Consider the following 25,118-nt stretch of genomic DNA (forward strand, 5'->3'; position numbering starts at 1 on the left):
GTGTGATTTAGCTTGCAGTGCTCTAAACTTGTGTCGTTATCGATATCCTGGAGCTGCTTTCCTGACAAACGCTCAGTATAAATCACATTACTCAAAACTTTGGCCAACGCTCCTTACTAAACACATCTGAGAAATACAGTAGAAACTCAGAGATGCTGAGAGAGGCGCTTTTGTATCCAAAGAGAGGATAGTGTCACATGGGCATGTCAAGTAATTTACACCCCGGATTCACTTGAGACCCAGCATATTCAGGCCCGAGACAGGACACCTGTAAGATCACATAACTTAGACTTGAGTTGAAAGAGAGCGAGGGAAGGGAGGAAAGAAAGAGGGGGGAATGGATGGCATATAAAGGGAAGATGAGCCGCTCAAGTGAGTCATTGAAGACGTTTATCATCCTTCGTTCCAAGGAGTAATCGCATGGGTTAGTGGCCTTGAGCGAGGAGAGAGTAAAATACAGATTTTCAATCTTTCTTCCTTCCTTCTGTCCTCCCCTTCTCTCTCTCCCTAAAATACAGATTTTCAATCTTTCTTCCTTCCTTCTGTCCTCCCCTTCTCTCTCTCCCTACTTCTCTCTTTCTCTCCCTCCCTACCTTTCTCTCTCTCGCTCTCTGGGCTTATAAGGACAGCGTGGGGGTTTTAATATCCGCAGTTCATGTCGGGGTGAAATACGCCAAGCTTAGTTTTATTGGACACTGCAGGGAGACTGCGACGGTGGCCATTATTTTCTCTCCCTTTAAACATGAGCCACGCAGACACAATCACCTGATTTATATTCAACTGTTCATCTTCTCCACCTGCAGTGTTTTTACTTTCTCTTTCATTCTGCTTTTATTTGGAAAGCAGGTTTCAACATTTAGAAAAAATGTCATGATTTAAGTTGATTGGGGGGGGGGCTGCTTGCTGTGTGAGTGGAAATTGCAGACACGTTCAGGTTGAATTTGTTCACTTAAGGGAGTTTCTTAAGTGCTGTTTTAATGGTACTGGTTCCTGTTTGGGGTATGACCTGAATTGTTCTTGTATTGTAGGGTTTGTCCTGACAAATGTACCCATAATACTCCCAGAGAACTCTGTTCTGAGGTGCTTGAGGGGTTGAAAGAGTACAACACTAAAAACATCCTCGACAATGACTGAGACTTTCCCATTTTAATTTTCCTTTCCGCCTCGCTGTCTGTCGTTACTCACTTGTAGCACTGACCCACCCGTGCAGCCAATGCACAACTTTGCTGCAACCTTGTAGCAACATTGTGAGGCAGAGATCACACTCTCCCATCTGAAAACACATCCCTGAGCTACAGAGATAGTGTCACCATGGTTACGGTAACTAGCGCCCTTACACTTCCACTTTTTCCAAACATTGCCTGTCATTCTCAAGGTTCCTCTATCTAACTCTTTGATAAATGAGTCTTTTGCCTGCAGAGAGACACATTATCTCATCCTGCACTAGGTCATACTGTAGCCGCCTGCCCACAACAAGTCATAATCTTACAGCTAATCACGCTGTTCTAGTTCATTACTGATTGAATTGATTCAACTTGGTCTAGTTGCTTCTGCGTCACATTGAAGAATAATCTGGTTGTTTTGTTGTGTGCCATTGCCACGTTGTTCCCAGAGTCTGGAGAGTCCTTTATCCAAGTTTATCTGTCCGAAAAGTTCTCTCTGCTTACTTGTCTCTCTAACGATGAATGAACCATCATCATCTTCACCTTTATCCCTCACTCTATCTCTGTTCTGTCTCGTTGTAGCTCCTATTCTCAGCAGGTAACACAAGCTGTATGAGCCTGTGTGTAATACAACTGTTATAATCACTGAGCCCCCGCTGATGATGGCCATGACATATGATGAACTTTGCAGAAGGAAACAGAGCAGGTTTTTTGCATTCTTGCGGCTGGCGTTTCATTAATTCACTGGCAGCCATGCGATCTTTTCCTCCAAAAGCCGGTTTTAGTTGCGGCCATATAAAACTAGCAGAGATGCACAGGGCTTGTGCCAAGTAGATATTAGGGTTGAAACGGAGCCACCGAGGTCCACTTCCACTGCATATCTGCGATCTGTTTCCCCCCTCTGGAGTTTCCCTGCTCTCTTTTGCTGTTCTTTATTTCGCTTGTACATTTTCTTTACTGAAAAACACGGCCTCGAATGTCAAGAGTTGGAGAGGAGATGTAAGGGCTGGGAGGCGGAGGGAAGAGGGAGGCGGGGGGAAGAGGAAAGAGGGAGGCGGGGGAAGAGGGAGAGGGCGGGGGAAGGGGGGGAAGAGGGAGGCGGGGGGGAAGAGGGAGGCGGGGGGGAAGAGGGAGAGGGAGGCGGGGGGAAGAGGGAGGCGGGGGGTTAGTTTCTAGCCCAGTATCATCCCTCCACATCACACCACCACTGGTATGCATCTTCCTCCTCTTTCACCTCTCTTTCCTCTTTCTTCTCCTCCTGGAAATCAGGACCCTTGAAATGAAAATGTTTTCCCCTGTAGTTCCTTGAAACCGGATTACGTTAAAGAAGAGGGTATAGTGGTAATATCTTGGATGCATTCCCTGAGCTACACATTCCTATTGTTATGTTCCAAGTCATTACATGTTAAAGCCAAGGCTGGGCAGAGATGTATTGTTATCCAGCCAAACACCAATAAAGTAGCTTTAGTATTGTGCCATTGGGTCAGGTTAACAAAGTAACCAGCAGCTAACTCACTAACAGCTATCAACAGCCAACACCTGCTAACTCCGTGAGAAATACCTCTTAACTTCTGCCAACAGTGCAAAAACTACTAACTTAGCTTTTCTTTTTGCCAACAATGCAAAAAGTACTGTGTTGGACTTAATCAGCATTAGGTATAGGCCTAGTAATTGTTTCTGGAAAATCTCGTTCAGAGATTGAAGATAGCATCTGATGGAGGTACAGTCTGCCATTTGACCACAGTGTAATGGGTAGTAGGGGTGAGGGGTCGCAGTTATCCCATGGGTTTAAACACAACGCCTGAGGGAACACATTTAAATGGACTGATAATGGAATTCAGTGGGTTGTAATGGATTTCTGCCCATGCTCATGTAGCTGGTGGTCCGTCTGAACTGCTCTTCAACATTACATGTGGATAGAACTTCCCTCACAGGAGAAGAAAGTTATTCTAAATTAAATAGAGTTTTCTACTAGCAGGTTCTTAACTATGACTTCATTCGGCTTATGTGTGCCTTTGCGGAAGTTTCTAAAATGTGGCTTGAGTTTTGCCTTCGGTTCAGCCATAAAGTCAACAGAGAGACACGAACCCGGGCTCTTCTGATATACAGCCTATAATAAAAAGCAGGAAGGCTGGTAGTATTACAGGGTTGGGAAATGATGAAGAGGTAGATGGAAAGACCGAGAAGAGAGTGTGGCTGGATGGATCTGCTGTGTGGCTGGATGGATCTGCTGTGTGGCTGGATGGCTCTGCTGTGCTGTGTGGCTAGATGGATCTGCTGTGCTGTGTGGCTGGATGGATGTGCTGTGCTGTGTGGCTGGATGGATGTGCTGTGCTGTGTGGCTGGATGGATCTGCTGTGCTGTGTGGCTGGATGGCTGTGCTGTGTGGCTGGATGGATGTGCTGTGCTGTGTGGCTGGATGGATGTGCTGTGCTGTGTGGCTGGATGGATGTGCTGTGCTGTGTGGCTGGATGGATCTGCTGTGCTGTGTGGCTGGATGTGCTGTGCTGTGTGGCTGGATGGATGTGCTGTGTGGATGGATGTGCTGTGTGATGGATGTGCTGTGCTGTGTGGCTGGATGGATGTGCTGTGCTGTGTGGCTGGATGTGCTGTGCTGTGTGGCTGGATGTGCTGTGCTGTGTGGCTGGATGTGCTGTGCTGTGTGGATGGATGTGCTGTGCTGTGTGGCTGGATGGATCTGCTGTGCTGTGTGGCTGGATGGATCTGCTGTGCTGTGTGGCTGGATGGATCTGCTGTGTGGCTGGATGGATGTGCTGTGCTGTGTGGCTGGATGGATGTGCTGTGCTGTGTGGCTGGATGGATGTGCTGTGCTGTGTGGCTGGATGGATGTGCTGTGCTGTGTGGCTGGATGGATGTGCTGTGCTGTGTGGCTAGATGGATCTGCTGTGCTGTGTGGCTGGATGGATCTGCTGTGCTGTGTGGCTGGATGGATCTGCTGTGTGGCTGGATGGATGTGCTGTGCTGTGTGGCTGGATGGATGTGCTGTGCTGTGTGTACTGCTGGATGGATGTGCTGTGCTGTGTGTAGAGAAAAGGGGAAAGAATAACAGGGGATGAAGGCTGGGGAAAGAGAAACTAGCAACAGTTGAAGGATGGTAAAAACAGACATTTTGCAAGCTTGCCTGGCGCAATGGAACCAATGGAATAGTCCCTAAAGTGCAATCCCCGATCATCTGGCACTCCAGGCAGACTCAATCGAATACCCAAAGTATTTAAAAGAAAACAAATCCTATTTGAACCCAGGTCTGTCACAACATAGACACATACAGCAGTATGCATTTGTGTGGTATGTGTCTGAAGTGGTACAAGACAAACATCAGCCAATCACACCTCTCCCTGAACAGAGGAAGCCAATCAGGTGCTGGAGGATACAGGCAAGAGATGGGGGACTGGTGTAAGGGAGCAGGGCCAGAATACACAAGATCAAGGGAGCCATGCGGTATAGATGGAGGTATGAGTGTCGGGAAAGGAGGAGAGAGAGGGGAGGCCGACATGAAAGAATGTGAGAGAGACGTAGAGGGCAGCTATGTAGATGAAGTTTGGAATATTTTCCTAAGAAACCCAATGTTGTGATTCTTGCTCTCTGGGGTCTATGTTTATTTTACTGTGCCTCATTCTGACCAGGGTCCAGAGAATCTGAGAGGGAGCCATGAGGCTGGGGCAGGCAGAGAGGGAGCCATGAGGCTGGGGCAGGCAGAGAGGGAGCCATGAGGCTGGGGCAGGCAGAGAGGGAGCCATGAGGCTGGGGCAGGCAGAGAGGGAGCCATGAGGCTGGGGCAGGCAGAGAGGGAGCCATGAGGCTGGGGCAGGCAGAGAGGGAGCCATGAGGCTGGGGCAGGCAGAGAGGGAGCCATGAGGCTGGGGCAGGCAGAGAGGGAGCCATGAGGCTGGGGCAGGCAGAGAGGGAGCCATGAGGCTGGGGCAGGCAGAGAGGGAGCCATGAGGCTGGGGCAGGCAGAGAGGGAGCCATGAGGCTGGGGCAGGCTTCCTATTTCACAACAAATCATCCTTCACTCATGCTGCCAAACATACCCTTGTAAAACTGACCGTCCTACCGATCCTTGACTTTGGTGATGTAATTTACAAAATAGCCTCCAACACTCTACTCAGCAAACTTGATGCAGTCTATCACAGTGCCATCCGTTTTATCACCAAAGAACCATATACTACCCACCACTGCGACCTGTATGCTCTCGTTGGCTGGCCCTCGCTACATATTCGTCGCCAAACCCACTGGCTCCAGGTCATCTATAAGTTTTTGCTAGGTAAAGCCCCGCCTTATCTCAGCTCACTGGTCACCATAGTAGCACCCACCGGTAACACGCGCTCCAGCAGGTATATTTCACTGGTCACCCCCAAAGCCAGTTCCTACTTTGGCCGCCTTTCCTTCCAGTTCTCTGCTGCCAATGACTGGAAGGGACAGCAAAACTCACTGAAGCTGGAGACTCTACCTCCCTCACTAACTTTAAGCACCAGCTGTCAGAGCAGTTCACAGATCACTGCACCTGTACATAGCCCATCTGTAAATAGCCCATCCAACTACCTCATCCCCCATACTGTTATTTATTTAATTTATTTTGCTCCTTTGCACCTCAGCATCTCTACTTGTACACTCATCTTCTGCACATCTATCACTCCAGTGTTTAATTGCTATATTGTAATTATTTCGCCACTATGGCCTATTTATTGTGTAACTGTGTTGTTGTCTGTGTCACACTGCTTTGCTTTATCTTGGCCATGTCGCAGTTGTAAATGAGAACTTGTTCTCGACTAGCCTACCTGGTTAAACCTGGTTAAATAAAGGTGAAATAAAAATAAAAGGTGACACGTTCAGAGCAGATAGAAATGTAGAGAATAGAGCCTCAACCACCTCAACCACTGTTCCACACCTGGGTTCAAATACTATTTCAAATACTACAGAAAAGTCCTAAAAGTGGAAACCACGCCCACCTGGCACTCCAAGGCAAACGCTCATAGTATTTGTAAGATTTGGGACAGTGGTTGAACCCAGGTCATCCTGGGAGGAATGCAGCCGTTGAGCGTCAGCTTCTCTCCTCCTCAGTCATTTCCTCTCTGCTGTCTCTTTGCCTCCTCTCTGTTTAAACCTGAAACATTCCTGAGATGTGCAGCAGTTTGAAAGGGAGCTTCCCTCCGAGTCTCATCTGTCTACAAACACTCGGCCCTTTGCATCGTTGGATTAAGAGGACGTTTCCCCTTTAGGAAAGCTATATATTTCTCAACAGACTAGGGACTGACTGTATGTGTGGATGGAGTCAGCACAGAATGACACAGAACACTAGAGAGGACTTACAGTATATAACAACATGTATCTCTATGGGAGTAGGGCTTTCTTTGTTCCTACTCTCATTACACAACTAGAGTTCTAACCTCTGTGCTCTCTGGGTTTGAATGTGACCGTATCTATTATAAAAAGGGATGAATGTGTGTCACTGCTGGTGCTTCGGGCCAGGGGCTAGCCTAGCTAGGCTGTGGTAGAGGAGAGGACGCATGGCAACGTCTTGGTGGAACACTGTGCAAGAAGAACATGTGGCTGAAAATGTAAACGAAGAGGAGCGGAGAAATGAAAGGCCTTTCTCTCTCCCCCTGCTCTCTCGCTCTCTATCCCTCTCTTTCTTCTCAAGACATAGAGGAAAACAGGGGGAACCAAAAGGAGAGAGGGATGGAAAAGAAAGTTCCAACAAGCTAGGAGAAACAGAAAGGAGGGTCGGTCCTGTCACTCATCAGTCAGGTGGAGGCCTGAGATGGGTTTAAAGGTCTAGCCTGCATGAGAGAGAGTCGTGAAGCTTCAGCAATTACAGCTTCACAGGGCCTCCCAGGCCCAGGGCCCAATGTCAAGAGCCCTTATCTCCAGCGAAAGGACAGGGGTGTGTGTGTGTGTGTGTGTGTGTGTGTGTGCTCACTGCAGACATCTACTAAATCACATCTATCTCCATTTGATCCCCCCACAGAGCAGTAATTTGATCCCCCGTCACTTCTACGATCTTAACACTGTGTCATCTTTCCCTCATTCCCCTGGCTGCGGTTCTCTAATGGTATGGCCCTCACGCTGTCCTAGCAGGGGGCAAACTCGGTCAAAACCATCAATCTCAGACAACGGGGGTCAATGAGTGAAAGAGATGGAGATGGAGGGAGAGGAAGATTAAACATCAGAGCCTAGTGAGAAAGGCTGGATGTGAAGGCGAAGCAGACCTGATATTCGTTAAGCGCCCGTTTGAAGGAATAAGATCTTCTGACATTCATCAGGCTGGTAGTGAGAGCTGGGATAGCATGTTGGGATGTGGCCTGAGCAGGCCCTTTTCTTGTGGTGGGCCTGAAATATACCAGAGAGAGAGTTGTGTGCAGCAGCTTGCAAAGTTCGTTTCACTGTATTGCCCCATAACCCCCCCCCTTCACACCACTACAAAGATACTGTGGCTGCCAGAGGTTCATTGTCCCTGACAGATGTCGTAAAATCATTACCCTTCCTTCCTTTTCTTCTCTCTATTCTCTATATTGCCAGATTCATCTTTGACTGAATTCTCTGTAAGGCTGGTTCTAGTAAAGTCAGAAAGGACAGAATGTTATTTGTGTCAGACTGAAGATTCTTCGCCAACTGTGCTTTCTCCGATGTCAAGATCCATCTCTGCTTACTACTAGGTTGCATTGCACCTTGGGAGAGAAAGGCAGTTTATAATTTACATTTGTAATTATCATTCACTGGATAACAAGCTGCAAGTGTACTTGGCATGGTTCCCGAAAGCCTTGATCGTATTGCAGAAGAGGGAAAACAAGTTCTTCAATTTCTTTCTCTTCCTCCCCCGTCTCTTTCATATTAGTCTCTACCTCCTCCTCTCCATCAACACTTTCCTGCTCCCTCCTCCCTCCCTCCCTCCCTCCCTCCCTCCCTCCCTCAACCCTTATAGATTCAATGGCAAGTTAAACATGTCTGGCCAACGGTGCACAACATCATAAATACTTCAGCACATTTCTTACACAAGTAAAAAATACTCTGCATTGCATTACACACGTTGCACAACACTGTGGTTAGCAAAGCTGACATTATTATACTGTATACTTCACTAACCTAGCTACATGTTTTCATTGACTGTATACTTCACTAACCTAGCTCCATGTTTTCATTGACTGTATACTTCACTAACCTCTCCATGTTTTCATTGACTGTATACTTCACTAACCTAGCTCCATGTTTTCATTGACTGTATACTTCACTAACCTAATGTTTTCATTGACTGTATACTTCACAACCTGTTTTTTCATTGACTGTATACTTCACTAACCTAGCTCATGTTTTCATTGACTGTATACTTCACTAACCTCGCTCCATGTTTTCATTGACTGTATACTTCACTAACCTAGCTCCATGTTTTCATTGACTGTATACTTCACTAACCTAGCTACATGTTTTCATTGACTGTATACTTCACTAACCTCGCTCCATGTTTTCATTGGCTGTATACTTCACTAACCTCGCTCCATGTTTTCATTGACTGTATACTTCACTAACCTCGCTCCATGTTTTCATTGACTGTATACTTCACTAACCTAGCTCCATGTTTTCATTGACTGTATACTTCACTAACCTAGCTCCATGTTTTCATTGACTGTATACTTCACTAACCTAGCTCCATGTTTTCATTGACTGTATACTTCACTAACCTCGCTCCATGTTTTCATTGACTGTATACTTCACTAACCTAGCTCCATGTTTTCATTGACTGTATACTTCACTAACCTAGCTACATGTTTTCATTGACTGTATACTTCACTAACCTAGCTACATGTTTTCATTGACTGTATACTTCACTAACCTAGCTCCATGTTTTCATTGACTGTATACTTCACTAACCTAGCTACATGTTTTCATTGACTGTATACTTCACTAACCTAGCTACATGTTTTCATTGACTGTATACTTCACTAACCTAGCTCCATGTTTTCATTGACTGTATACTTCACTAACCTAGCTCCATGTTTTCATTGACTGTATACTTCACTAACCTAGCTCCATGTTTTCATTGGCTGTATACTTCACTAACCTAGCTCCATGTTTTCATTGACTGTATACTTCACTAACCTAGCTCCATGTTTTCATTGGCTGTATACTTCACTAACCTAGCTCCATGTTTTCATTGACTGTATACTTCACTAACCTAGCTCCATGTTTTCATTGACTGTATACTTCACTAACCTAGCTACATGTTTTCATTGACTGTATACTTCACTAACCTAGCTCCATGTTTTCATTGACTGTATACTTCACTAACCTAGCTCCATGTTTTCATTGACTGTATACTTCACTAACCTAGCTCCATGTTTTCATTGACTGTATACTTCACTAACCTCTCTCCATGTTTTCATTGACTGTATACTTCACTAACCTAGCTCCATGTTTTCATTGACTGTATACTTCACTAACCTTCCATGTTTTCATTGACTGTATACTTCACTAACCTAGCTCCATGTTTTCATTGACTGTATACTTCACTAACCTAGCTCCATGTTTTCATTGACTGTATACTTCACTAACCTCGCTCCATGTTTTCATTGACTGTATACTTCACTAACCTAGCTCCATGTTTTCATTGACTGTATACTTCACTAACCTAGCTCCATGTTTTCATTGACTGTATACTTCACTAACCTAGCTCCATGTTTTCATTGACTGTATACTTCACTAACCTCGCTACATGTTTTCATTGACTGTATACTTCACTAACCTAGCTACATGTTTTCATTGACTGTATACTTCACTAACCTAGCTACATGTTTTCATTGACTGTATACTTCACTAACCTAGCTCCATGTTTTCATTGACTGTATACTTCACTAACCTAGCTACATGTTTTCATTGACTGTATACTTCACTAACCTAGCTACATGTTTTCATTGACTGTATACTTTCATAACATGTTTTCATTGACTGTATACTTCACTAACCTAGCTGACTGTATACTTCACTAACCTTCCATGTTTTCATTGACTGTATACTTCACTAACCTAGCTACATGTTTTCATTGACTGTATACTTCACTAACCTAGCTACATGTTTTCATTGACTGTTACTTCACTTAGCTAATGTTTTCATTGACTGTATACTTCATTGACTGTATACCAAACCTAGCTACATGTTTTCATCCATGTTTTCATTGACTGTATACTTCACTAACCTTTGACCTTCATAACCTAGTTGATTGACTGTATACTTCACTAACCTCGCTCCATGTTTTCATTGACTGTATACTTCACTAACCTAGCTCCATGTTTTCATTGACTGTATACTTCACTAACCTCTCTCCATGTTTTCATTGACTGTATACTTCACTAACCTAGCTACATGTTTTCATTGACTGTATACTTCACTAACCTCGCTCCATGTTTTCATTGACTGTATACTTCACTAACCTCGCTTTTTCATTGACTGTATACTTCACTAACCTCGATGTTTTCATTGACTGTATACACTAACCTAGCTTGTTTTCATTGACTGTATACTTTGTATACATTGACTGTATACTTCACTAACCTCGTCCATGTTTTCATTGACTGTATACTTCACTAACCTAGGTTTTCATTGGTATACTTCACTAACCTCTCTCCATGTTTTCATTGTTAGGATGGGTCACTAACCTAGCTCCATGTTTTCATTGGGGTATACTTCAGCTCCATGTTTTCATCTCACAGGACTCTAACAGCTAGGGGTTTCATTGGGGTATACTTCACTAACCTCGCTCCATGTTTTCATTGACTGTATGGGGTTTTCATTGACTGTATACTTCACTAACCAGTGTTTTCATTGACTGTATACTTCACTAACCTGATCTTTTTCATTGACTGTATGATTGTTTTCATTGACTGTATACTTCACTAACCTCCTCCATGTTTTCATTGACTGTATACTTCACTAACCTCTCTCCATGTTTTCATTGACTGTATACTTCACTAACCTCTCTCCATGTTTTCATTGACTGTATACAGTAACCTCCATTGAAACTGTTTTCATTGACTGTATACTTCCAATGCTAGCTCCATGTTTTCATTGACTGTATACTTCACTGCTGTTTTCATTGACTGTATACTTCACTAACCTAGCTCCATGTTTTCATTGACTGTATACTTCACTAACCTCTCTCCATGTTTTCATTGACTAACCTCGTATGTTTTCACTTACTTCACTAACCTCTCCATGTTTTCATAACTGTATACTTCACTAACCTAGCTCCATGTTTTCATTGACTGTATACTTCACTAACCTAATTCATAACCTCTCTCCATGTTTTCATTGACTGTATACTTCAAACCTAGCTCCATGTTTTCATTGACTAACTCCATGTTTTCATTGACTGTATACTTCACTAACCTCGCTCCATGTTTTCATTGACTGTATACTTCACTAACCTAGCTAGTTTTCATTGACTGATCTCTGGCTCTGTTTTCATTGGAGTATCTTCACTAACCTTTGACTGTATACTTCATGTTTTCATTGACTAACCTAACCTAGCTACATGTTTTCATTGAATACTTCACTAACTACTAGCATTGTTCCATTAAATTGACTGACTAACCTAGGTCCATTGACTGTATACTTCACTAACCTAGCTCATAAAATGACTCACTAACCTAGCTACATGCTAGGCACTGTTTTCATTGACTGTATACTTCCTAACCTAGCTACATGTTTTCATTGACTGTATACTTCACTAACCTAGCTCCATGTTTTCCTGTATACTTCACTAACTCAGACTGTATACTACTAACCTCTCTCCCTACTAACCTCAGTTTTCATTGACTATCTTCACTAACCTAGTAACTCAGCATACTATCTCTCTCCCTAGTAACTCAGCATACTATCTCTCTCCCTAGTAACTCAGTTTTCATTGGCTGTATCTCACTAACTCCTAGTAACTTCAGCCTCGCTACATGTTTTCATTGGCTGTATCTTCTCCCTAGTTTTCAACTCAGCATAAAGGTGGATTTCAGTTTACCAAACTATCCGGGGGAATCAACAATAAGTGTGTTTAGTGTCTTCGAGTAATTCAGAAACTCCCCCAGAACTCTCCTCTTTTCTTCCCTCCATTTTCTCTCAATAATCCCCTTTCCTCCTTTTACCCATTCATCATCTGCTGCACTCTGACCTGTCTACCCTGGTTTATGGGATGGCAGCATGACCCTACTATTGTGGGTAACAGGGTCCAGCTGTCAGTGGAGTTAGGATGGGTGGTGCCTCCTGTTTCATCTCACAGGACAGCAGCTATCTGGGGGTAAGAGGAGGGGGTCCAGGGGGCAGATAGACCTCCACACCAGTGTTCCCATCCTGCTGAGGTGATCTTTTATGATTGTTATGTATACACGTCCCTAGTGCTGTACACTGCAGTAAATCCATAGAAACTGCTTGAACCCAATGCTAGTGGGATGCTGCACTGCTGTAGTGAATCTAACAAGGGGAACATACCCTAGGACTGATCTCTGGCTCTGTAGTAACTCAGACTGTTATTAATGCTCTAGACTACTAGCATTGTTCCATTAAAAGACAAGGTCCCAGCATAAAATGACTCAGCATAGCTATCTCTCTTCCTAGTAACTCAGCATACTATCTCTCTCCTAGTAACTCAGCCTACTATCTCTCTCCCTAGTAACTCAGCATACTATCTCTCTCCCTAGTAACTCAGCATACTATCTCTCTCCCTAGTAACTCAGCATACTATCTCTCTCCCTAGTAACTCAGCATACTATCTCTCTCCCTAGTAACTCAGCATACTATCTCTCTCCCTAGTAACTCAGCATACTATCTCTCTCCCTAGTAACTCAGCATACTATCTCTCTCCCTAGTAACTCAGCATACTATCTCTCTCCCTAGTAACTCAGCATACTATCTCTCTCCCTAGTAACTCAGCATACTATCTCTCTCCCTAGTAACTCAGCATACTATCTCTCTCCCTAGTAACTCAGCCTACTATCTCTCTCCCTAGTAACTCAGCATACTATCTCTCTCCCTAGTAACTCAGCATACTATCTCTCTCCCTAGTAACTCAGCATACTATCTCTCTCCCTAGTAACTCAGCATACTATCTCTCTCCCTAGTAACTCAGCATACTATCTCTCTCCCTAGGAACTCAGCATACTATCTCTCTCCCTTGTAACTCAGCCTACTATCTCTCTCCCTAGGCACTCAGCATTGTGTGTTTCTTCAGACTCCCTAACTGGGTTAATCTCTGGCTCGCCAGTAAACACTGGTTACCAGCACCACCAGAGATGGCTCCACACCAGTAAACACTGGTTACCAGCACCACCAGAGATGGCTACACACCAGTAAACACTGGTTACAGCACCACCAGAGATGGCTCCACCAGTAAACACTGGGTACCAGCACCACCAGAGATGGCTACACACCAGTAAACACTGGTTACCAGCACCACCAGAGATGGCTCCACACCAGTAAACACTGGTTACCAGCACCACCAGAGATGGCTACACACCAGTAAACACTGGTTACCAGCACCACCAGAGATGGCTACACACCAGTAAACACTGGGTACCAGCACCACCAGAGATGGCTGCACACCAGTAAACACTGGTTACCAGCACCACCAGAGATGGCTGCACACCAGTAAACACTGGTTACCAGCACCACCAGAGATGGCTACACACCAGTAAACACTGGGTACCAGCACCACCAGAGATGGCTGCACACCAGTAAACACTGGTTACCAGCACCACCAGAGATGGCTACACACCAGTAAACACTGGTTACCAGCACCACCAGAGATGGCTGCACACCAATGAACACACAATGGTTGAGAGAGCATATGCAAATTATTGGTTTCTGCAATTGCTCCTCATAGCATTGCAGTTGGTGAAACCTTTCATAGCCACTCATCTCTTCTTCCTAATGAAGGGTTTCCTAAACCCTCGACATTTCCACTGATTGGATGTATTCGAAGAACTAGCACACCTGAATCAACTAATGAAGTGCTTGGTGATTGGTTGACCAATCAGATGTGCTTATACTGAAACTCATGACATAGATGGAATGGCTAGGGGTGCTTGAGGAGATGTTTGGGAAGCCCTGGCCGAACTAATACATCTCATTAGATAACCATCACCTGCCAGGAAAACAAAGACTTAAGAGCAATGAGCCATATTACTATTCCTAGGGGTCAGGGGTCTGAGTCAGATTGGCTGTTTCCACTGCTGCTAAAGCGACTGTGTCCTTTGTGTAACCCTCCACCAAGACAGGACAGATAACAGGGCCTGTTTGACACAGGCACACACCCATCGCACGCACACATGCAGAGACAGAAACACACACACCCCTCTGAGCCTCCTGCCCACCTACTGGCCCCACCGCCACAACAGGTGCACTTTCTGCACTCCTCCAGGGCATTTCCAAGCCCAAAACCTCCAAAGTGTGTATGTACAACTCATGCCACCCAGGTTAAATCCTCCGCGCTTCAGAGCTGCCTTGGCTGCTACATTCCCAGGGAGCGAGGCCGGGAGAGGAGAAGAGAGGCAGACGATGGCCAGGCCAGACAATAGTCTGTGTTAGCAGATGTCTATACCGCCTCTGAGCTTCAAGGTCTGAGGTTCAGTTTAAATCCTAAAGGAAAAGTTGTCTATTTCCTCTCCTTTCTTTCTCTAAACATACTGCAGAGGAAGGGATTCTAGATGCCCGACAAGATCCCCTTGGATGAGATTCACACACACACTAACTCTCTGTCTTGCTCCTTGCAGATCGTATAGGTATTGACACAAGGCTGCCGTTGCCTCCCTCAGTCAGCACTGATGAGGTGACCCAGCCCTGTGACCCTTGAACTTTCTGACTAATAAAATCAGTGAGGTCACAACCCACTCACATGGACACAAAGCAGCCCTCTGTTACACACCTACCATCCCTGTGGTCAATTGGCTGATTATCCAATCACAGCTCTTTATACAGACACGTGGTGAGAGACTCGCCCATTAGGCGTCTGATCTTTACCATACAGAAATATCTCATTCATACAAAGTGTGCAGAGACCAGAACAATGGATGGGTCTGTATGCTCCTTTCCTTTGTGATGGGTTTTGAACCAACGTTTGATCCCATACCCCAACACCTGTCTCTGTCTCCTGACAGAAAACTGGGTTCCTGATCTGATTCTAGATCACATTTAAACTGAGACTATTCTTCAGATAGAGACTGTCTCTGGTTATGGAGTCCCCTGTAGCTCAGTTGGTAGAGCATGGTGCTTGCCACGCCAGGGTTGTGGGTTCGGTTCCCACGGGGGATCAAATGTATGAACTTACTACTGTAAGTGGCTCTGGATAAGAGTGTCTGCTAAATGACTCAAATGTACAACACTGTCCAGCTCCAGTCATACACTGTATGTCAATCAGGGACATAGAAATAGAATTACTAGATAATGAACACAATTAGATTAGAATGCTAACACGCAGGTCTGAGGTCAGTTAGGGACAGCTACTATAAAGTAAAACACTAGCCTCTCTGTGCTCAAATTACAACTGATACACTTGGTTTTCTGACTCTGGATCTGATTTAGATTGTGACTATTCTTCAGAGACCGGCTCTGGTCCTAGAAGGCTTTGCTCCTGTTCCCAGGTCAGTCAGCTTTAAACAGCGACTAGCCCCCTGGCCTCTTTACTAACTGACCCATGCACGCTGACCCCAAGCCTTGGAGACCACTCTGCTTGACCTGAGCACCATCTGTCACATGCCAATGTGGCGTAAAAAGGCAAACCGACGTAGACGCCTCTCTGTGGGAGAACTCTTTCTCTCCCCCTCTCTCCCTTTTTCTCTCTCTCTTCCTTTTTATTCCTCTCTCGCTCTCTCTCACTGATGGCTCTTCCTTTTGAGGTGGTAGGGAGCAGGAAGGTGCCACAGTGTTCAGCTGAACCCTGAACTCTATAGTCTTCATGTCATGAAGGAGATATTTGTCCACAAGGGCCAATACTATACGGCTGTGCAGTCTGACCTGGGCTGGGATGCAGGAGGCTGGGATGCAGGAGGCTGGGGTGCAGGAGGCTGGGGTGCAGGAGGCTGGGATGCAGGAGGCTGGGATGCAGGAGGCTGGGATGCAGGAGGCTGGGGTTAGCAGGAGGCTGGGGTTAGCAGGAGGCTGGGGTTGGGGTTAGCAGGAGGCTGGGGTTAGCAGGAGGCTGGGGTTAGCAGGAGGCTGGGGTTATGCAGGAGGCTGGGGTTAGCAGGAGGCTGGGGTTAGCAGGAGGCTGGGGTTAGCAGGAGGCTGGGGTTAGCAGGAGGCTGGGGTTAGCAGGAGGCTGGGGTTAGCAGGAGGCTGGGGTTAGCAGGAGGCTGGTGTTAGCAGGAGGCTTGGCTTTAGCAGGAGGCTGGGGTGCAGGAGGCTGGGATGCAGGAGGCTGGGGTTAGCAGGAGGCTGGGGTTAGCAGGAGGCTGGGATGCAGGAGGCTGGGGTTAGCAGGAGGCTGGGGTTAGCAGGAGGCTGGGGTTAGCAGCAAGTACTGCTGTAAATGGGAAGGACTGAGGGGAAACAACAGTCATACTGTCTATACACACCATTCACATACTGTCTATACATTCACATACTGTCCATTACATACTGTTCCATACTATGTCTATACACACCATTCACATACTGTCTATACTGTCTATACACACCATTCACATACTGTCCATACTGTCTATACACACCATTCACATACTGTCTATACACACCATTCACATACTGTCTATACACACCATTCACATACTGTCTATACACACCATTCACATACTGTCCATACTGTCTATACACACCATTCACATACTGTCATACTGTCTATACACACCATTCACATACTGTCCATACTATCTATACACACCATTCACATACTGTCTATACACACCATTCACATACTGTCACATACTGTCACATACTATCTATACACACCATTCACATACTGTATCTATACACACCATTCACATACTGTCTATACACACCATTCACATACTGTCTATACACACCATTCACATACTGTCCATACTGTCTATACACACCATTCACATACTGTCCATACTATCTATACACACCATTCACATACTATCTATACACACCATTCACATACTGTCTATACACACCATTCACATACTGTCCATACTATCTATACACACCATTCACATACTGTCTATACACACCATTCACATACTGTCCATACTGTCTATACACACCATTCACATACTGTCCATACTGTCCATACACACCATTCACATACTGTCCATACTATCTATACACACCATTCACATTGTCATACACACCATTCACATACTGTCCATACTATCTATACACACCATTCACATACTGTCTATACACACCATTCACATACTGTCCATACTATCTATACACACCATTCACATACTGAACATACACACCATTCACATACTGTCTATATACACCATTCACATACTGTCTATACACACCATTCACATACTGTCTATACACACCATTCACATACTGTCTATACACACCATTCACATACTGTCTATACACACCATTCACATACTGTCTAGACACACCATTCACATACTGTCCATATGTATTTATATTTTGCAACATTTCTACAATTCTATCCATTTTTTAATGGGGTTTTGTACTGTGCATTTAAATACTGTATTCTTCACATAGCTCATTCTAATATTTCTACATTGCATTTTAGTTACACTGTTTATACACACGGTGTATTTATTTAAATACTGGGTTATTGATATATCTCACTCTAATATATTTACTGCTGTACATATCATTCTGAGTATATCTCGTGTAAATTCATCCTGTGTAGATGTGAATTACTGTTACAATGCTATTTGGGTTAATTAGATTCGTTCTGACGTTTCAAGATTTGTCAAATGTTTTTGGGGCATCATTTGTGTACTTGTTGACTTTTACTACATTTTACTACATTGTTAGGAACTAGTAACATAAGCATTTCACTGCACCCGCTATAACATCTGCTAAAGTGTGTACGTGACCATCACACTTTGATTTGATCATATAATAGAACTAATAACTCTAATGAAGAGGCTGTAAGTGTATGGGTACAGGGAAAGCACTTGTCCGTTGTCGGTTTTCAATAATGCAAACCAGCAGGTGTACATTCTTCTGGTGTCAGTGAGTATGTGTTTTGTGCGTGTGTGTGTTTGCCGGGTGTGAGTGTCAGAGGATGGTGTGTACTTGTCTTCATGATGTGTGTGTTTGAGTGTGTGTGTGTGTGTGTGTGTGTGTGTGTGTGTGCGTGCATGTGTGTGTGCGTCAGGGATTAGTTAGAGGCAGCTCAACCTGTTCCGTGGCCGTGTGCTGACACACAAGGCAGGTGTGATGTGCACACTCCAATCTCTCTCTCTCCCTCCCTCCATACCTTGTTTTCATCATCCTGTATTTACCTCTAGTTTATTGTTACATGTCTTTGAATGAAACACTGATTCATCATCACCCCCTGATATTACTGCTATGATGAACTATTTATCTTGACTTAAGTTCAACTTATTTTCAACTTCAAAGGCTATCCAGGAGATCAAACATAGTTTTGATCAGGGATTTACCTGACTCCTAATTCTGCTTTCTCTCTCTTAGTAGAGAATAGTATTTATTTTTTGGGACCCTGTTGCCCGGTGTATCTAGAAAAAGAGGGTCTGAACTTCAAGATTTCTCTCCTGGTCAAATAGAGCCATGTGTATTTTTTAAGAATCAGCATATTCAGATACTGAAGATGTACATGTATGTTTACATTCAGCCCTACCCTTGTCCCTCTGTTCAACAGTCAAATGTGGATTGAAGGTACCTATGACTGAATATGTCTGGTCACACCTTCTCCCTCTGAACCCTGAACGTCGACTGTCGGAAACAAAGGTCGAGTCAACAAAAGCTAAGGGTTTGTGACACATGCAGTCCGTGGGCGGACAGACAGACGGATAAACAAACACACACTCTCTGAGTGGTTCTGTCACCGTGTCCCTCTGTCTGGTTGTCCTTCCCTCTGGCTACACGTGCCACTGTCCCCCGCCCTGACATGTCACCTCCTACCAAATACCTCTGTCACCCCATGTCTCCAGAGAGGATTTACCCTGCAGTGTACCAACCACATTTCTGTCACCGCAGCCTCCGCCATAGCACACACACACACACACACACACACACACGTCTCATAATGCACCTGCAGTTAATCTAGGAGCAGCAGGTAACAAGCAGTAGCATTCTTTCACCACCACGTCACCAAAAATGTAAAACAGGTCTGTAAATTGACCTCAAATGTTAACAGATATAGAGGCTGAGGAGAAATCAGGATCTCCAGAGAGTTGATAGTGATCCGATGACGGACTCTCTACGTTCCAGCTGATGTGATACGTGACTAATGTGAAAGTCAGTGGACATGGCACCTGGTCAGGCTGTCTGAAGTACACAGTCTCACACACCCCATCAACATACACTGAGACACACATGTATGAAGCATCCTCAGCCTCATAGCACATCTGTGTTCTCACCTGTTCATCCCCCGTTGCCCTATTTTCTCTCCCCATCTGTTTCTTCTGAAGGTGTTCTTCAGGACACCACTAACCTCTCCTCCCTCTGTGTCTAGTGGCTGTCAGGGTGGTTGTAGAGGTATAGACAGGTCAAACATCCACGCAGGAAGGGAACCAACTCTCTCTCTCTCTCTCAAAAACACACACACACGTACGTACATGTCTCTCTCTACCAATGAGCCGTGTCGTAGCAGGTAGGGGCGAGGTAGGGACAGAAAGCCAGTATGTATTTTCCTCCAGGGGACAATGACGTTAAATTGACTTGAAGGATAAACGTCACAGTACACCTCCTTCATAGAACACTGAAGGGATTTGTGTCAATCAGCTGGAGATGCTGCTGCTGTTCTGGTTCTTGTCTTGAAGTTGTTTTAACAGAAAGGTCACTGTTGTTCTGTAGGAGGTCTATGACAGTAAAGAATGCCACAGATGCCAGAGATGGGACAATGTGTGACACTAGGGACACAATGGTGACAGTGTCACTGTGAGGATGACAGTAGCAGTACATTGTTTAGTCACTTGGCTGTCGGCCTGGGGATTTACAAGATCATTTATTAAACTTGTCGTCACTGTTTCCAATTTAGATCAATCTGTAGAGTTTCTCTAGGTCAGTGTTTTCCAATCCTGGTCCTGGGGACCCATAGGACCCATAGGGAGGCCCTAGCACTAACACACCTGATTCAAGTAATGAAAGCCTTGATGATTCGTTGAATCAAGTGTGTTAGTGCTCGTAATGAAAGCCTTGATGAGATGATTCCTTGAATCAAGTGTGTTAGTGCTCGTAATGAAAGCCTTGATGAGATGATTCGTTGAATCAAGTGTGTTAGTGATCGTAATGAAAGCCTTGATGAGATGATTCAATCAAGTGAAAGCCTTGATGAGATGATTCCTTGAATCAAGTGTGTTAGTGCTCGTAATGAAAGCCTTGATGAGATGATTCGTTGAATCAAGTGTGTTAGTGCTCGTAATGAAAGCCTTGATGAGATGATTCCTTGAATCAAGTGTGTTAGTGCTCGTAATGAAAGCCTTGATGAGATGATTCCTTGAATCAAGTGTGTTAGTGCTCGTAATGAAAGCCTTGATGAGATGATTCGTTGAATCAAGTGTGTTAGTGCTCGTAATGAAAGCCTTGATGAGATGATTCGTTGAATCAAGTGTGTTAGTGCTCGTAATGAAAGCCTTGATGAGATGATTCCTTGAATCAAGAGTGTTAGTGCTTGAGTAACCACAACTTTTGGTGTCGCTATTGCAAATGGAATTAGTTGTTGTTGCCAACTTAATTGTCACTGTGTCTTATCAATCTGTGGAGTAGAGGCACATGTGTATGTGACTAAAAAACGTTGATGTGAGTTATGTAGGTCCAGGTGGTGACAATGACTACATCAGTCATCTGAATCTAATCACCTCTCTCTCCACGTCTCTCTAGGATCTGAGTGACGTCACATGGTGTATGTAGTCTGATCTGGAGGCTGAGAGAGGGATTTGGGTTGTAGACAGTAGTGTGTCTGTGTCATTGTGTCAGGAGAGGACAGTGTAGGGTTCTCACATCTATACATTTCCACTTTCTTTCCTCATTCTTTGACAATAAGCCTGTTTACAGACCTATCTACCTGTTTTACAGGTCTGTAGTTTACTGTACTGTAGAAATTACTGTCTGTGATTTTAAGCCATTCTAGCCTTGGGGCTTTATCCCATAAAACACATGCATACACACACACACACACACACACACACACACACACACACACACACACACAGATAAATTATGACAAGAAGATCTCTTTGGCTGATTTAAACTGTCACAAAAGAATGCATTGTGAGAAGACATCTCGCTGTGTTGGTCACTTGCCAGGGCCTCATAGCTCAACCAACCGCCTCTAACGTCCCCCTGTCAGCTTGGCTTGTCCCGGGGTGGCCTCGCCTGCCTCCTGAGCTCACTGCTGCCTGCTTCTGCCGGTGCTGCCTCTACTCTGTAGCTGAGAGATCTTTCAACAAGGTTATATCACTGTGACCCTGGAACACTGCAATTAACGTGCAACAGGTGTGCTGTGCTCTCTGGGTTAGATATGGGAGAGATTCCTCAAGAAAACAACCATATGAGAGAGAGAGAGATCTGCCTGCGGAGACTGGAGCGCCAACACACACCACTGCCTGGTCATGTGTTGCACATGGCGCTCCACTTTAAACAACACACCACTGAATTCAATTTGAGAGCTATTCCCCCCGAGCCTCCTCGTGCCCCCCATCGGGAGAGGTGAGAGACGGGGCCCTTGGTGAGGTTTTGGGAGATCTCTGCGTGTGTGTTTGCCCACAGATGGAATCCACATGTGTTCTACGGGTTAGTCCCACTGTCTTGTTGTTAATGCTCAGTAGAGAGAGAGACACCATGGTACATCACTCCTGCTTCATATTGTAAACCCCCAGAGAGGAGAACGACACGTCCCTTCACACAGTGTCCAGGTGTTTCTGGACGGAGTCTTCCAGACACCGTGATTGTGTTGGTTGTCACTCTGTACAGCCTATAGAGGGGCCTCTGTCAGACCGTCCAGGAGCAGTGACATGTCCTCAGTGACGGAGCAGACAGACCCTCCCTAGTCTCTATGATCTCAGCCCTGTCATGACCCCCTACGTTGACACTTCAGAGACCTTTTCAGACCCTCCCTAGTCTCTATGATCTCAGCCCTGTCATGGCCCCCTACGTTGACACTTCAGAGACCTTTTCAGACCCTCCCTAGTCTCTATGATCTCAGCCCTGTCTGGCCCCCTCGTGACACTTCAGAGACCTTTTCAGACCCTCCCTAGTCTCTATGATGACACTTCACTTCAGAGACCTTTTCAGACCCTCCCTAGTCTCTATGATCTCAGCCCTGTCATGGCCCCCTACGTTGACACTTCAGAGACCTTTTCAGACCCTCCCTCAGTCTCTATGAGCCCCCCCTACGTTGACACTCCCAGACCCTCCCTAGTCTCTATGATCTCAGCCCTGTCATGGCCCCCTGGACACTTCAGAGACCTTTTCAGACCCTCCCTAGTCTCTATGATCACTTCATGGCCCCCTACGCTGACACTTCAGAGACCTTTTCAGACCCTCCCTAGTCTCTATGATCTCAGCCCTGTCATGGCCCCCTTTTTCAGAGACCTTTTCAGACCCTCCCTAGTCTCTATGATCTCAGCCCTGTCATGGCCCCCTACGTTGACACTTCAGAGACCTTTTCAGACCCTCCCTAGTCTCTATGTCTCTGTCATGGCCCCCTATCACTCAGAGACCTTTTCAGACCCTCCCTAGTCTCTATGATCTCAGCCCTGTCATGGCCCCCTACGTTGACACTTCAGAGACCTTTTCAGACCCTCCCTAGTCTCTATGATCTCAGCCCCCTGTCATGGCCCCCTACGTTGACACTTCAGAGACCTTTTCAGACCCTCCCTAGTCTCTATGATCTCAGCCCTGTCATGACCCCCTACGTTGACACTTCAGAGACCTTTTCAGACCCTCCCTAGTCTCTATGATCTCAGCCCTGTCATGGCCCCCTACGTTGACACTTCAGAGACCTTTTCAGACCCTCCCTGGTTGGGAGACACACACATACAGACACACTTCTTCTAGTTCCGGAATGTGTGTCTGGTTGGAACGCTGCTGGGCGGTAAATAATACCCTATCTAGTGAGAGAGGGTTTGTGTCAACACATAGTCTTCTGGCTGCTTCTACCTTAATCCTGTCGTTTTAACACCAAAGCTCCAACGCACTGCCTCAAATTACAGCACACAGTGACCTCCTGCCTCACTGCCTGTCTGTCTGCTTGCCTGTCTGTCTGTCTGCCTGCCTGTCTGTCTGCCTGCAGTACATGTGTGTGTTTGTCTGTCCACAAGTCTGCTCTCCAGAGTGGGGCTAATGTGTGTGTCCGTGTGTGTGTCCGTGTGCAATTACTTACTGCATGCCTCACTCTGTATCGCTCATTTCAACTCTGTCTCTCTCTGTCTCTCTCTGAGGTTTGAGGAGTGGGGAGGAGGGAAAGGTAGAGGTGGTTGTAAGGCAATTAGTGAGTGTACTAATGATTCTAGACCCCACAGGCCTTGAGCAGTGGGCTGTGTTCTGGGTCAGAAAGGAGAGGGGGGGGGGAAAAGCACACTTTCCAAGCCTGCACAGTCCCTGTCAGACCTTAACAACAGCCCCCGCTGCCCCAGGGCCTGACTGCTGGACCAGACCACAGCTTGACCCAGACACACTCCCCCTGCCTCACATAATAGACCATCCCAGCTGGATCAGACACACTCCCCCTCCATCTATAATGGACCGGCCCAGGGGGGTGGAGAGGGGCAATTATCACCAGTGATTGAAAAAGCCTCCCCTGCCCCCACACACACCCTCCATACTTCCTCAACAGCTCTCTCTGCTCAGTAAATAGCATGTGTGTGCTCTCAGTCCTTGTTGTAGGTAGATAGACAACTTCTCATTGAGGGACTCAGTCAAGTGTGAAGAGGACTCATGAGGAAGGAATGTGTTGAGGTTAACACTATCAACAGCCAAGTGTGCTTTCTGGAAACTTTGAATGCAATCATTCAACAGGATGTTTCCTCATTCAGAAATGCGCCAAAAATGTTACCCTATGATACTTCTGGAGTAAACTAAAAACCTGTCTGTTGACAAACTTGTATTATCTTGTTTCATATGGAAGTGTTAGTAGTTGTATTTCTGGTAGTACAGCAACTTAACTACTCTGTCATATAAACATTGAAGAGGAGTGAAATGGACGGTCAAACAATTAACCCTTAACTTACCCACTCAACAAGATGCCTCCTCCTGTTTCACTTCACTTTGACTGGGGCGGTGGTGGTGTCCCCTCTATCTGTAGACAACACAACAGAACAAACACATTAACACACACACTGTATTTGTGACTGACCAATCATCTTGACCGTTGAGGTGTGGTCAGAACCCACAGACTAGCTCTTGTAGTTAAGGTAGGTACAGTAGTTTAACTCACCTCTTTTGGGGATTGTTTTAGTTATGGTTGACCAGACCTTTTTTCTCCACACCACCCCACAACAACCCCCATCTCCTTCCCTCCCAGCTCCAGTCCTGCTCTCCACACCACCCCACAACAACCCCCATCTCCTTCCCTCCCAGCTCCAGTCCTGCTCTCCACACCACCCCACAACAACCCCCATCTCCTTCCCTCCCAGCTCCAGTCCTGCTCTCCACACCACCCCACAACAACCCCCATCTCCTTCCCTCCCAGCTCCAGTCCTGCTCTCCACACCACCCCACAACAACCCCCATCTCCTTCCCTCCCAGCTCCAGTCCTGCTCTCCACACCACCCCACAACAACCCCCCTCCCATCTCCTTCCCTCCCAGCTCCAGTCCTGCTCTCCACACCACCCCACAACAACCCC

At 45.7% G+C, this 25,118-nt stretch overlaps 2 protein-coding genes across 4 annotated transcripts in view; one reads left to right on the forward strand and one right to left on the reverse strand.

The window, feature by feature from the left end:
- Window positions 1-25,118, reverse strand: part of vasnb (vasorin b) — a 48,978-nt gene that overhangs the window by 6,305 nt on the left and 17,555 nt on the right. Inside the window, exons 2-3 of one of the 3 annotated variants that reach the window (XM_064987078.1) lie at window positions 24,503-24,570; window positions 7,394-7,514 (exon numbers count right to left, since the gene is read on the reverse strand). The gene's annotated coding sequence lies outside the window, so the exon portion shown is untranslated. Of the gene's footprint in view, window positions 1-7,393; window positions 7,515-24,502; window positions 24,571-24,708; window positions 25,025-25,118 lie in introns of those variants that run through there. The other 2 variants (XM_064987079.1, XM_064987077.1) reach the window with 2 other exon arrangements.
- Window positions 3,364-4,230, forward strand: LOC135553851 (keratin-associated protein 5-1-like). The gene has a single exon (XM_064985782.1). The coding sequence runs from the start codon at window positions 3,364-3,366 to the stop codon at window positions 4,228-4,230; it is 867 nt and encodes a 288-aa protein (XP_064841854.1).

Source organism: Oncorhynchus masou, chromosome 14 (assembly GCF_036934945.1).
Source record: "Oncorhynchus masou masou isolate Uvic2021 chromosome 14, UVic_Omas_1.1, whole genome shotgun sequence".
Taxonomy (NCBI): Eukaryota; Metazoa; Chordata; class Actinopteri; order Salmoniformes; family Salmonidae; genus Oncorhynchus; species Oncorhynchus masou.

Excerpts from the sequence above, each read along its gene's own strand:
- LOC135553851 (XM_064985782.1), top strand. The coding sequence starts at position 3,364 with ATGGATCTGCTGTGTGGCTGGATGGATCTGCTGTGTGGCTGGATGGCT.